The sequence below is a fragment of the Hirundo rustica genome, chromosome 19, assembly GCF_015227805.2.
Source record: "Hirundo rustica isolate bHirRus1 chromosome 19, bHirRus1.pri.v3, whole genome shotgun sequence".
NCBI lineage: Eukaryota > Metazoa > Chordata > Aves > Passeriformes > Hirundinidae > Hirundo > Hirundo rustica.
This window is the reverse complement of record NC_053468.1, coordinates 5,725,587-5,739,007: the sequence shown is the minus strand read 5'-3', so window position 1 is coordinate 5,739,007 and position 13,421 is coordinate 5,725,587. Positions and strand designations below refer to the sequence as shown.

General features: G+C 44.3%; 1 protein-coding gene across 4 annotated transcripts in view; it reads left to right on the top strand.

Moving 5' to 3' along the window:
• The window catches only part of RFFL (ring finger and FYVE like domain containing E3 ubiquitin protein ligase), a 28,868-nt gene that overhangs the window by 5,976 nt on the left and 9,471 nt on the right, over positions 1–13,421 (top strand). For 2 of the 4 annotated variants that reach the window (XM_040082109.2, XM_040082108.2), the window contains exon 2: positions 12,085–12,269. In XM_040082109.2, the coding sequence (XP_039938043.1) occupies positions 12,090–12,269 (180 nt within the window). In that variant the 5' untranslated portion in view covers positions 12,085–12,089. Of the gene's footprint in view, positions 1–6,104; positions 6,614–9,510; positions 9,569–12,084; positions 12,270–13,421 lie in introns of those variants that run through there. The other 2 variants (XM_040082110.2, XM_040082111.2) reach the window with 2 other exon arrangements.

Genomic DNA, 13,421 nt, shown 5'->3' with positions numbered 1-13,421 from the left:
CAAGGGTGAAAACCCGTTCCAGGGCTTAAACTGTGTGTGTTTTAGAGAGAACACGCAACACATTTAATACAGTTTTACCATTTTGGTCCCCTGGAACCCTTAACGTTGCACGATTTCGGTTTGTTCAGCTCTCGCTGCGGTAAAGGCCGTTTATATCAGGTTTTCAAACAATGTGTTCAACTGCAAATAATGAAGCCTTTTCATCCAAGAGAATGTAGGCCAGGGCCCAGCCTGGGTCATGAAAGGCTTTACTTTGTCTGAGGGAAGTAAGATGATCATTCTTGGAATGAGGCCTGTCGCCCTCAGTGCTGCTCTGCCCAAAGCCAAACTCTCTTGGTAAGACATTGTTCTGGAGGCCTGAGCTTGCTTTTTTACTTCTGGATGTGGCTCTTAATAACATGAGCTAAAGCTTTCATTGCTCTGGCAGGAATAAGAGATGCAGGCTTGACGTTAAATCTAATACATGGTTGTATTTCCTAAAAATTCCCCTAATGAAAGAAAATGTGAAGAAAATCGTATAAACTGTTACTGTCCACTGTGTGCTTGACTGATCAGTCTTAATCCTTGATTATGGAGGAAAGAGTCTAAATGTATGGACCAGTCCTTCTAAACTTCTAAGGAAAAGGGTTTCTTTACAACATGTATAAAGGATATGAAATCTAAAATCCTTGATGTTTTCCTAGCCAGCAGTTCGACACCATGCTGCCTCCTTCACACCTTATCTTAAGTCCCAAGACTGATTGTCTTTTTTGTTTGTTTGTAGTGTTTTGGTTTTTTAAAGGCCACATTTGTTAGTAACACTGTTATTTTTAAGTTGAAATGCCCCTTTAAGTAAAAACAAGCCTCTTGAACAATTTTATTCTGCATGTTGACTGTAATTTTTATTGTGAACTGGGAAAGAATTCAAACAAACCAAAAAAAAAGCCACAAAAAATGAACAGGACTTGCATTGTCTTTTGCAGTTGCATCAAAGATGAATGTGGCTTCAAAATCATTTTGTTTTGTCCTGTTTATATTGTGTGTTGTAAAATTGTTAGGATGCTCTGCAGAATTGCAAGGAGGCATTTCTTCCCTTAAGTGCCTCACTTCTATGAGCTCTGCAGTTCTCTGAAAGTATTTAATTCCATTATGAATACAGTACTGCTTTAAAGAAATGAAATATTGATTCCAGTCCCTGAGGGGGCATTATCTGTATTTTGCTTACGGAAAACTCAAGCACAGAGAACTGAAGTGGCCCAGACTCAAAGAGTTGGAAACTGAAACTAAAAATCCTCACCCTGAATTCTCCCACATTATTTATCCCACTCCTAATCGGAAAATAATTACCCAATGCTTTATTTTGAAATTTGGATTTTTTTTATTTTTTTTTTTTAATAGGAATATCTGGTATCTGATTTTGTTTGTGTAATCAAAAAAGGGTCAGTTTCTACTGAACTATTGAACTGGGAAAAGTAGAGTTCAAAAGAGAGGAAGGGTCATGCCGATGTTATCAGGTCAGTGGTGGAAAATATTGTGTCATAGGGAGCTTCTTACTGGCAGCAGTCCCGTCTGGTTGTGCTGAAATGCCAGATAAGTTATTTGTTTGGGATCTGGGGACAAGTGAAGATATTTTGAGGTTTTATTTAAAAAATAAATATTCTGTGTTGTTAGAGAGCTGTGTGAAAGTACAAGACAGCTTCATGTGTTCCCAAACTGTGTGATAGTTGGTCTGGTTTTATTCTTCATGCCCTGACACCAGGATTTAGTCTAATATGAAAATCTCGTCTGTCATTTTACAAGGCAAAAAAACCCCCAGAATGGAAAGAAATGCTCCTGCCAGTTGCAGAGAAGCAAAATGAAAATGGTGCCTGTGTACTGCAAAGGTTGAGGAAAAAACCCCAAGTGAAGGTGAATTTAAAACCCAACTGAAATGAAGTAGATTTATTGGTTTCTAAACCCCAGTGATTTCTGGAGCACTGACTCATGATGTCTGAATGTCTGGGCTTGCCAGAAGCCTGCACTGAAATGTGACCCTGCTGTCTTGGGCCATATATGGGAAATTTCCCCTCTGTGACAGAGGTAGGGAATGCAGGAGATGCAGGTCCTTGGCTGAAACTTTCCTTACTTCCTGTCCTCTGAGTCTTCTGTAAAAATCCATTCTCTGGGTTGGATCCCGCTGGGATTCTGCATTCATCACTTTGTTTGATCCCATGAATTGGGTTTAGGTGAGCTCTGCCATCTAAGGGTGCCCATCCTGCCTCTGCTGGTGCTGCACACAGGTGATTAAAAGGCTTGACAAAGAACTTAAATGTTCTGCCATAATTGTTGTATAGGGATGTGGCAATAAAGGAGAATTGCCTTTTTTTTGGATCATGGCTTTAGTTCCCGGAGACAAAAAACGTTTACTTGAATGGTTTGTGAGCCCCTGTGTGAGCTCTTGCAGAATCTCCTCAGGATGTGCCCCCTCCACTCAGCAACCAAAACCAGGGGACCAGATGGCTGTTGGGTTTGTTCATGTTTCTATTTGAATAAAGCCCAGATTTCAGGCTGCTTTCTTTTGGATTTCTCAGTCCTTAATGTTCTGCAGAGCTTGAGGCTGGAGGGAGAGAGGCACAGCAGTGGAGCAAGGGTGGTGGTGAAGGAGCCCATGTAGAACCTTCCAGCTCTAGAAACAAGCACTGCAGATGGTCGGAAATGGACTTTTCCACAACATCTGTCCCGTGAATGCTGTAGAGAGTTCATGCTCGTCCTGCTGGCACACGCTGGGTGCTGAGGCTTGAACTTTCCCTCAGTTTTCCAGCTCTTCTCCAGGGCTGCATGTAAGCAATTCTGAATTTCAAATGCTTCCGTGCTAAAGGGAGATTGGCACAAGAGTAATATTTATGGAAATGCTTTAAGAGTACAACTTCAAAGTCCTTCTCAAAGTTCCACCTGTATTAACTTCCTTCAGATGAGAGTGGGGTATTTTCCCTTGTACGCGTACAAGGTGACTAAACCATAAATCCACTCTTTTATTGCGCTATCTTTTGCTATCTCAGGAACAAAACCAGTGCTCAGGTTTGTACCCAACATCCTGGACCTTTTTTTAACTGCTGACTAATTTCAAAGTATTTCTGCGGCCTGGGAGGGCAGATCTTCCCACACCGTGTCGGATGTGACGTCTGTGCTGGTCTTTGTACGTGTGTGCTGAAGGAGAAGATCTGCAGCTGCATTTTATTCTATTTCAGCACCTAGTTTGGATTTGAATTCAGATTAATTTGGACTAGGCATAGCTATGAAATGAGTCTGCAGTGTTTGTGCTTGTTAGGTTGCCTCAGTTATATACATCCAGTTCTGTTTCAGTCCAGCCAAATAAAAATTATCTTTTTTCAGGCTCCAGTTAAATAGGTTAGAGGTTGCCTGCCAGTCTGCACAGAGCTGTGGTGCATCCAGTCCTACTGCACGTACACTCTTCCACTTGTATAAATTCCATGGGGTTTAGGTTCATTTTCTGCCAGCAGCTCCTGGAATAAGGTGGGGAGAAGAGTAGGTTTGGCATGTGAGGAATTTTGAGACTATATTTTGATTTTGGAGGGGTGAAATTTAGAAGTTCACTGGTTAAAAATAAACCCATAGCTTGGCATGACAAGTAATTTCCAGGATTTCCAACTGGTGTTGTAATTTATCAGCAAACACTTAATTCTGGGTACCTCTGAGACACAGTGATAGACCAGAGTCTGGGGAGCTTTAGGGCCAACTGCAATCCCAGTTTCAGGGAAACTTAATGTAATTCTGGCTAGTCTTGTCCAATCCCAAATTTGAGGAGTTTATTTGGGATAATGCACCTCTCTCTTCTCCTTTCAACTGCCCCCATATGCTTGTGCTTCATTCCAAAGCTGATGTTGGTTAATATGTAATTTATCCAGTTGTCATAATGAAACACAATGTGTAATTGTAACCATAGGCCTTTGGGGCCAGGAATTCCAATGAAAATAGCTTGATCTGTTTGTACCTGAACTAGGGAACACGAGATGCGATGAAAATACAAATTTATATCCTTTCTTCTCCCATTCTTTTCTCCAGCCACCTAAATTCCCTCATTTAGGAGAAGGGTATCATTAAACCATCTGGCAGTGGTTACCTTCTTCCATGGTGAAATCAGCTTCCAGCAGAGGGGATTCCAAGCGGTTCCCTGGTTAAACTGTGGATCTGCTCCTGTTTGTTTGCAATACCCAAACACTGAAGTCACTGACTCCACAGCAGTCTTTTGTAGCACAGCAGGAACTTATTTTCAGCAAGGTTCTATTCTGGGCATTGTAAAATTTGCTGAGAGAGGGAGGTATTTGTAGCATGGAGAGGAGGAGGAAGACTCCCTGAAAAGCTCCTGCTGTGCCTTTGGAGTCACTTTCTGGCTTCCAGGTGGGCACAGATCCAGGAAACCTCCCCGAGCTGTTGCCACGTGGCTGTCATGGAAGAGTGGTCGAGGTGGGTTTTGGGATGAAATCTGGATAGGATGGACCTTTCCTGGAGTAGGGCTGGTTAGGGAAGCTGCACAGTTACTTAAATGTTCAGGTTTTCGTTGAGAATTTATTGTGAGCTATTGCAATTACAGTTTTAGCAGTGACCCATGCAGCTGGATTCAAGAAAAACTGCGAGGATAGGAATGAACGGAGAGAAAAATCCAGCATGGACCTTTTTCTCCATAATGAAAAGGACTGGTTGAGTTGGGAGGGGGTAGTCTAGGATTCCTGGACTGCTCCTTGCTCTTTTGGTTGAGAGCTTCCACTTTCAGTGGTACTTTTGGATGTGAGACCAAGGATAGAGACACAGCCACCCATGCAGGAGGCTGGGAATGGTGACAAAGCAGTACTCTGGAATCTTGCTTCTCCAGAGTCCCCTTTCTTCTCCTCCGGACTTGGTTCATGCTATAATTACAACTGACTTAATTCAGCCTTGCTGATGAATATCAAACCGGTCTGAAAGAGCACAGCAGCTTTTTGAATTGTTTTTCAGCGTAACAGGAGAGCTGGGAGGGAGATAAGCCCGAGGTCACAGTCTGTCCCTTGGGAACAGGTATGGGACTAAGGAATTGAGATTGATTGGGTAAGAAAAAGAATTTTCTAAAATCACATGATTTCATTAATCACTTTGTTTTGTTTTCTGATAACTTGCTGGAAGAATGTCACTGACTTGCAAAGGAAAAAGGCAGTTGATTTTCCAGCTTGGCAGATGTCTGGAGACCTAATTATAGTTAATAGCAAAAAGAACTTTTTGTCTAAATATATTTCAATATATAAAATGTAACTTTGAGTCAAAATAAACAGTTTATGTTAAAATAATGCTCACCTCAGGTAACCACTTCCTTACAAAACAGGATTTCCAAGCTTCTCAGGATAAAATGGGAAATTTGGTGTTACTGTGCTGCAGAGGAGGGGGAAGGTGGGCAAGAGTTGAGTTTGCAATTCCAGGTGCAAAGCTGGGAGTCAAGTGAGAAGGTGTCTGTTTTGGAATTAGCTTTCTGGGCAATGCTCTATAAATCCCACAGCTTTCCAAAGCAGCTTTCTCCATTTCAAATGAGAACTGCAGCTCTGTAGTTTCAAAGAAGTGCTTGAAGCTGAGAACCTTTGTCCTTGTAACACTGCTGGTGGGATTTTGGGTGGAGATCTGTCTGTAAACCTCCTTAACAGCATCAAGTGTTGCTGGGAGTACTGATAAGCATTGGTACAGCTGCAAAATGCTCTTGGAAACCTGCTGGATTTTTGTCGTGTATATAAGAACTTGTAATTTTCATCTCAGCTAAGCCAATTTTCCAAGGGCTTACCTGGCAAATGGTCAGCTCAATGTAAACCAGGTTATGGCAGCATAAAAGGGGCTTTGTCTGCACGATGGTTTCCTTGCAAGTGGGAAGTGACTTTTGGTGCTTCTCTGGGCTCAGCAGCAATTGAAGGCGCTGGCGTTTCAGCAGAGCTGTGTGTGGCTGTGCTGAACGCATGTGGCCCCGTTCCAGCTTTTTCCTGCTCTGCCTTGCACCCTGCCCCAGCAGACTGCCCTGTTTACTCTCTGCTCTGTGGTAAATGGATGTCACTTCCTTCATTAAAATGCTGGTGCGTGGCCAGGTTCCCTTCCTTTGGGCTCGCACGCTCGGAGCAGCGGCGCTGCCGAATCCAGCTGTGTGCCACGCTCCGGGATCCGCTGCCGCCTGGATTGTTGGGACCTGCTGAGCCTGCCGAGGCTCCTGAGCCCACACACAGAGGCTTTTGGAGGAATCTCCGGGGTGGAGAAGCACAGGTGCAGCTGTGTTGAAGAGAGGCTGAAGATGGATTATTGCTGGCGGGTGCAAACTGCGCTTCCAGCCAGGGACTGCGCGCATCCCACGGGGAAAGTGTAGGCAGCGTTCGGAATGGGGTGCCGGTGCCAACCTGCTCTGGGCAGCCTCTGGACGTGAGGATGTGGGTGCTGTTCAAGGGCATCCCCTGATGTGCCCGGCAGTACAGACACTCCTGGATGCACAGGATCGCAGCCAAGGGGACACAGAAATCCTGGACACCCTGTTCTGAGCGCTCGGTGCGGACTGACCTGAGCACTCTGCCTTTGTAGCTGACCAGGGGCTCACCTGAAGAGTTTTAAACTGACATCAAAGTTGCTGATCAGACTGGTGAGCAATTAAATATTTGTCTTTGTAAGGATTGTTGCTGTTGCAAATTTAGATGGTTAGAGATGGGAAATGTCTCCAGGCTTTTGGAAGGCACAGAACAAAATGGAAAAGGGTTTCCTCCTTCCATAACACAATTTCTTGTGCCTCCCCCACCTGAACACTCCTGTTTCTAGCTGGGATCCAGTGCTGGTATTTATTTACTCATTTCTTCAAGCTGTGCATGCTGTCCCCTTGAGCATAGGTGAATTAGTACCTTTACTCATAAACATATTTTTTCTTATCCCTGCCTAAAAATCTGACAGTCTCAGTCCAGTTATCTTATACAGTAATTTAGATGTACATTCCTTGTGAGAGGTTTGTGTCCCATCTTTTCCTTTTCTCCTGCTCTGTACTGATTGAGACTCCACGTCTGCAAATGTCATGCTCAGACTGGCAGCCTGCTTCCTTCCCTTGTTCCTTCTGCAAGTGGCTCATTTGCTGACTTTTCCAGCTGTCCCAACATATGGCTGCTCCCATTTATCATAATTCAGGTCTGTGCCTGGGACAAAGGCTGATAAAAATAATACTTTGTGCATAAGTGGCATTTGAGCAGATTATTGTATAGCTCTGTTATCAAGCAAATACTGATTTTTTTTTTTCAACCTAACTCTGAATTCAGTTTGTAAGTGGCAGGTCATTAGTGAAACTAATTTTAGCAAGGCATTTCTTATCTGTACAGGTTTGTTGTAATAAAAAAAAAAAGGTAGTAAATTGTAACAATGAGCAATTGTGTAATTGCACTGTTAATGAGCACTGTGAGCACTGTTAATGGGGCACCAAGGTGGTTAACTCATTAAATCCCTCAACCATTTCAAACAGCGTTCATCAAAGTGAGATCTGATTCATTTTGCAGGGGCTACAGCATGGATTAATAACAAAACCAGTAATTTTAAAAGTGAACTATCAATACATGAGTATTTAAAAGCCTTCTTCTGGCCTCCTGAACAATTTCCTTGATCTTCAAGCTGTTATAAGTGGCAAGAGTGAATGATTTTATGATCAGCATTATCCCAGGGTTGGTGTGTTGTGTTGAAAGTTGTCTTACCGGTGTTGAGGCGGACACACAGCGTGTGTGTCCAGGTCGGACCTGTGTTGTTGTAGAGCATCTGTGGCTGCTCACTGCAGGTTCTGAAGGCCCTAAGAAGGTTCTGAAGTGGGAAGGAGGGTGTCTGTCAGTGGATGAGGGGCAGAGAGGAGCTGGGTGTTCCAGGGAGCTGATGGAAACGCAGCTCATTGTGGTGAGCAGAGGAGGTGTGAGGGCAGCTCTTGGGGCTGATGAGCAAACAGCACCGCGGGGAAGCCGGCCCTGGCAAAGCTGCTCTCTTGCATCTCCCTCCCTTTTTGGCACCCAGCTCCATCTGCAGTAGCCTCGAGGGTCATCAGCCCTGCTGTTCCAGTGGTTAAAGGCCTCTCAGGAGCAGAAATACTTGCTGCTGTGGTTTCTCCTCATGTGGGAGTAAAATCAGCTGCTTCTGGGAGCTCAGTTCCTTTTAATCCCTTGATTCAAATGTCTCCTTGGTGCTGCAGCATTCCAGCTGCTGAATTCCTGAGCAGTCACGAAAAGGAGCCAGGCCCAGTCCTCGAGAGCTTTATTATACAGAGCTGGAAGCTCATTGATTCTGACATGTTCCTTTGCTTGCTCTAGTCCCTTGTTGTTTGTACCCTTAGGAAAATAAAGGCAGGGTTTATATTCAAACATAAACCACAGTTTCCCTCTGCAGCCACAGCCTACCCTTTGATGAAATCCAAACAGCGTGTGTAATTAAACCTGTGTGGAGGCTGTGATCCCTGATACTCCAGCTAGCAAGGTTATGGCAGTGATATTGCATGTAGACTGAGAACTTGAGTTCAAACACTTTTTAAATGAAGATGGAAAGTATAAGAATCCAGACCTGCATTATGAATCCCGTCTCCCAACTATGTTTGGGAGGAAAACTTTGACATCACTGATATTTTCTTCAGAATTAAATTAATGCAGAACTTGTGGCGTTGTGTAGAACGTGTTAATGAACCAGTGATGAAATTAATTTCACTTGACTATTTAAATCCAGTGAAGAGACTCATGCCATGCACAGCTCCATACTGGAAAAATAAATAATCAAGTCAATAAACGCAGTCCAGCAGAGCGTGGTGGAGTGCTGGCACCACTTTGTCCATGCCAAGCACCTCCCTGCCATTTACTGGATTTCTCCTGGCTTTCCTTAAAGCAGCTGAAGAAAGAGGATGAGCCCCCCTCTTCCCGAGGTGCTGATTGCCGTGTGGGTGGGTGTGTTTGCAGGTCCGGGATAGACTGTTTGATCTTGTGTCTCCGCCCTTGATGAAACTCCCTCTCCCTTTGCCCTGGCAGATGCTCCAAGCACAACGTGCACTTGGGATTTAGGGCAGGTGGTTTTTGGCTGCCAGCAGTCTCTGCTGGGTGCCTGCCATGGAGCTCCCAGTTTGCCAAACCCAGCTCAGCTGCGTGGCTCGAGCAGTCGTTTCTGTGGCTCCATGAGGCAGTGCAGGCACCTTGTCCAAGGATAATGCTGCTATCAGTAGTGCCTGTGATGTCAGCTGTGCCAGTAAATCCACATCTTTTATTCAAGATGTTCCTCGAGAATTCCTGAAATCCATGCTGTCATTAAGTTTTCCAAGCTGTCACGCTGTTATTAGCCAAGTTACTGTAAATATTTTCCCAGCCCTGGAGCACAACACAGAAGTAGCTCTTTCCACTGGGTGTTTTTTTTTTGTCGGGGCATTTAATCTGTCACTTTGGTGTAGCTGTGGAGCTCCTTGGGTGGAGAACAGCAGCTCCTTTGCAGGGGATTGGCAGGATTTGTGCTCTGGTTCTGACCCTCAGGCTGCCACATCTGTAACATCCATCCATCAGGGAAATGAGCAGTTCCTGAACTGTGCTGACCACGTACCTCCAAACAGGTAACAGAATAAATAAGGGACTCATTTTGCCGTAACAAACATTGTAGAGTTATCGAGGAGATTGTCATCCTGAAATTCCACTGAGGCATTCTGCTTGTAACTTGGAGTCCTCCACCAGCGGCAGTGCTCATTTCCTTGGCTCTAAAGCTAATCCTGTCCAGAACAATGGAAAATCCCTCTTGAAGCAGCTGCTGAATCCGACCTGTATTTCTTGCTGCTGTCTTAGTGCAGCTGTAGGCAGCTACAGAGGTGTTTTACATGCATGCTCCTTTCTATTCAAGAACAGATACCTTTGGAAAAATGTTACAGGTCAGAGGACAGTCCTGGTTGTTAAGTTGTTTGTTTATGGGCATTTCCCTTCAATGCTTTTGTAGTTGAGCAGGATTAATGTTCTTCTGAAGCAACATCTGAGCTTTTTGTTGGCCTTTTAATTCCTGGCAATCACAGAGCTACAACCCCAGCTGAATGCTGAGCTCTGTCTTATTTTATCCCAGTTTGTGCGCTGCCTTGTGTTTTTCTTCCCAGTGTTTGACATGTTGCAATGTTCCAGAGTGAATTAGTAGGCTGTCTTTTTTAAGAAAACAAAGCTTTTGGGGGCAGGCAGTAGCGTTTGTGTATTCTGTTATCGTGGGTGGCCTTCAGCTCACAGGGGTCCTTGAAACAGGAAGGGAGCTGAACTCTGGACGCAGTTTTCCACTGCTGTGGAGGCTGTGAATGCTTGTTGCACTGTGCAGCTTTCATGTTGTTTAGATTTGTGATTCCTTGGAACGAATTAAAGCTCCAAAGAGCGTGATTCCAAGTAGAAATCCTGTATTTTTGCAAAAGAAAGGCTGTTAACTTCTGAGTGGGGCAGAGAGCTTGGAAATTAACGTGCAGAGAGAAAAAGGGTAATTGTTTCTTTTATGTGTGCCACCTAAGTGCCTGTTTGATTTGCAGGGCAAAGCTAATACGGATGGATGAAAGGTTATTTCTGTGCGTGCAGTGCTTTCCTCCATGTATTTATTGGGATCTCATTTCCAGCCGAAGTGCAATCCACACTATTTATTGAGATGTGGTTGCCAGCCCGAGTGTCATTTCCACTGCAGCGATGAGCACGTCAGCCACAGCACCGATCCATGGTGTGAATGTGTAGATTTGCCCTTAAACAATGTGCTGAGCCTGCAGGGAGGGCTCCTGGCTGGGCTCACACTCTGGGGTTTGAAAGGATGTGTCCAGGACAGCAGGGACTCCAACCAGCCAAATTCAGCCAGGTTTTGAAAGGATTAAAGATGCTGCTAAAGCAACAGATACTGGAACAGCACCAGAGTGAAAAAGCTTCCCAATTCAAGTACATCAGCCCCAAAGATTTAGCACTGCTTAAAAAAAAGAACGTATTATACCCAATAACCTTTAGGATTCATACCAGCCCCGTTCCCTTGGGAATCTGGAGTTTCACACTGGCAATACTTGCTGAGTAAAAAGCAATGAATTGGCTGTGCAGCTGAGAGATGTTTTATTTCCAGAAGTTTATAAAATCAAGCAGTTGCTGAACACTGTCAGTGAGGGAGCTGATTTTTAAGACATAAAAGAAACCGTTCAGGAACTCCCATGTGAGAGCAGAAATGCAGAGGAGGCAATTTGTATTCAGTTTGCCCGTAAGTGATGACACATGGTGTGTGCTCCAGAAACTGAATGCCCAGATGAATTCAGACTTCTTTGTAAACTCCCAAAAGCAAGTTTATAGCGGCGTATTTCTGGAATACTGCAGCAGAGGTGGTCTGAGAAGACTTTGGAACTGAGCATTTTGCACTGGACTGTGTTAGGATTTTTAGTAAGTGTGTGTGTATATATGTGTGTATACATACAAAATTTGACTTGAAGAAATAAACAAGTGATTTTGTGTCTCGGCTGCAGTTGTTTTCCCAAGCAAATTACCAAAGGCAGTATTTGATTTTCTTACATTACTGACATTGACCTGCTGTGTGATGATTCAGCCTTGCAATGCTGTAAATTCAGCTGAGAACTGCAGTGTGTGAAATCAGTGGCTCGGCTGTCCTTGCTTTTATTTTATCTTTTTGGATTTGTAGCTGTAAATCTGTAGAGGGATTTAGGATAAAGCTGAGCCATCTATGATCCTGCTGCTGCTTTTATTTAACTGTTCTGTGCTGTATAATTTGAGCTTTTGTGTTCTTTTCCTGACGCATTATTACGTCCTGATAAGTATTACAGCTTATGTGAAATAGAAACAGCCTGTTACAGCAATCTCAAAATCTGATATAGCCAAGTGGAACATAAATTTTATCTTATCTTCATTGTAGTCTCTTAACTCTACGAAGTTTTAGTAATAAAGTTCTCTTGATCTTTATTTGTCCCTTCTCACCGAAGCTGCATCATGCGGGACAGAGGAAGGATCAGAACTGACCGAGTGCTGTTAGAAGTGACCCACGGCTGGGCAGTTGGCCTGCATGTCCTGCTTTGCTGTCCCCTCAGCTGCCAGCCTGTGTCCCTGCCACGTGTGACGCTCTTTTCCCTGGCAGGTACCATGTGGGCGAGCTGCTGTAACTGGTTCTGTGTGGATGGCTCCCCCGAGGAGATGCAGCCTCCGCCAGCGGCTCGAGCCCAGGCCTATTCCAACCCCGGCTTCAGCTCCTTCCCCTCTCCCACTGCTTCTGAACAGAGCTGCAAAGCCTGTGGCGTGCACTTCGACAGCTCCTCCAGCAAGGTGAGTCCAGAGCCTGCCCTGCCAGGGGCACTGCCTTCATTTCATTCCAGACACGTTTTACACTTACCCTCGCATCTGAGGACGTTCCACAGGGAGACGACAGCTCACCTTGGTTCTGGCTCCTCAGTCATTCTGTCACAATTAACAGGCATCGTTAATGGGACTGGAAATCCTTCAGCAGATTTCCTCAAGGAGAAAGCCAAGCTGCTGACAATCACTAAAAGGTGCATTAACTTGAACATGAGTTAGTAAATTTCTTATTTAAAAACACTAATGTCCTTTAAAAATAAATATTGTGGCAAGAAGTTTAATGATGTTTGTGCTTTCAGTAAAGGAAGATCTGCCTGCCTGTTTTCCAAGCTATTGTTGCTCAGTCTAAAAGCTAGTGAAGTTTTTTGAGGGTGTGTGTAAAACTGCTGAGCAAAAATAGCTCCAAACCAAACCCAAATCTATTTTATCTGACTTGTAAACTTGATTTGTGGGTATATAAATGCCAAAATAATTGGTACAACAAGACTTAATTCGACAGCCAGCTGTGCCTGGGGCATTATTTGGACATGGTGGGTCCTTTAATGCTGCTTGAAAATGTTCCAGTCAGGAAAATTGTTCTGTGTACACACTCTGTGGCTTAAGAAGTGTCTGATCTATAGTTACTGAACTTAAGAATGTGAAAATTTAAAAATAATGGTGAAACCTGCCCACAGCCCTTTTAGATTATCTGGGAAAGTTCATAAATTGGTTCTCCTTACACTTTTTAATTTATGCATGAGGACACACGTCTGAGGAATGGTGAGTCTTGGCAGAGCTGCTGCTTTCTACTCCCTGCACAACAGGGATGTTGGGGCTGCTCGTGACCCTGTAGTGTTGTCTTTGACATTGTCCTCATTCAGCCACGTGTGGACAACTCTCCAAATGCTTGTGGAGAGTTACCCTGGACCCAGCACTTGCTGCTGGGCATGGTTGCAAAGAGTGGATGGAGATAATTCTGAAATGAAACCATTTCAGGCAGTTGTGAGCTCAAGAGCAGAACCACAGCCCTGATTTCCCCAGTATCTCCTAAATACCTGTAAGAGCAGTGCCTCGTACAGAGCCATCAAGGGCTCCAGGTGAGCTCTTACTGGGGAGAGGGAAAGCCCTGCTGCACAAATTGTA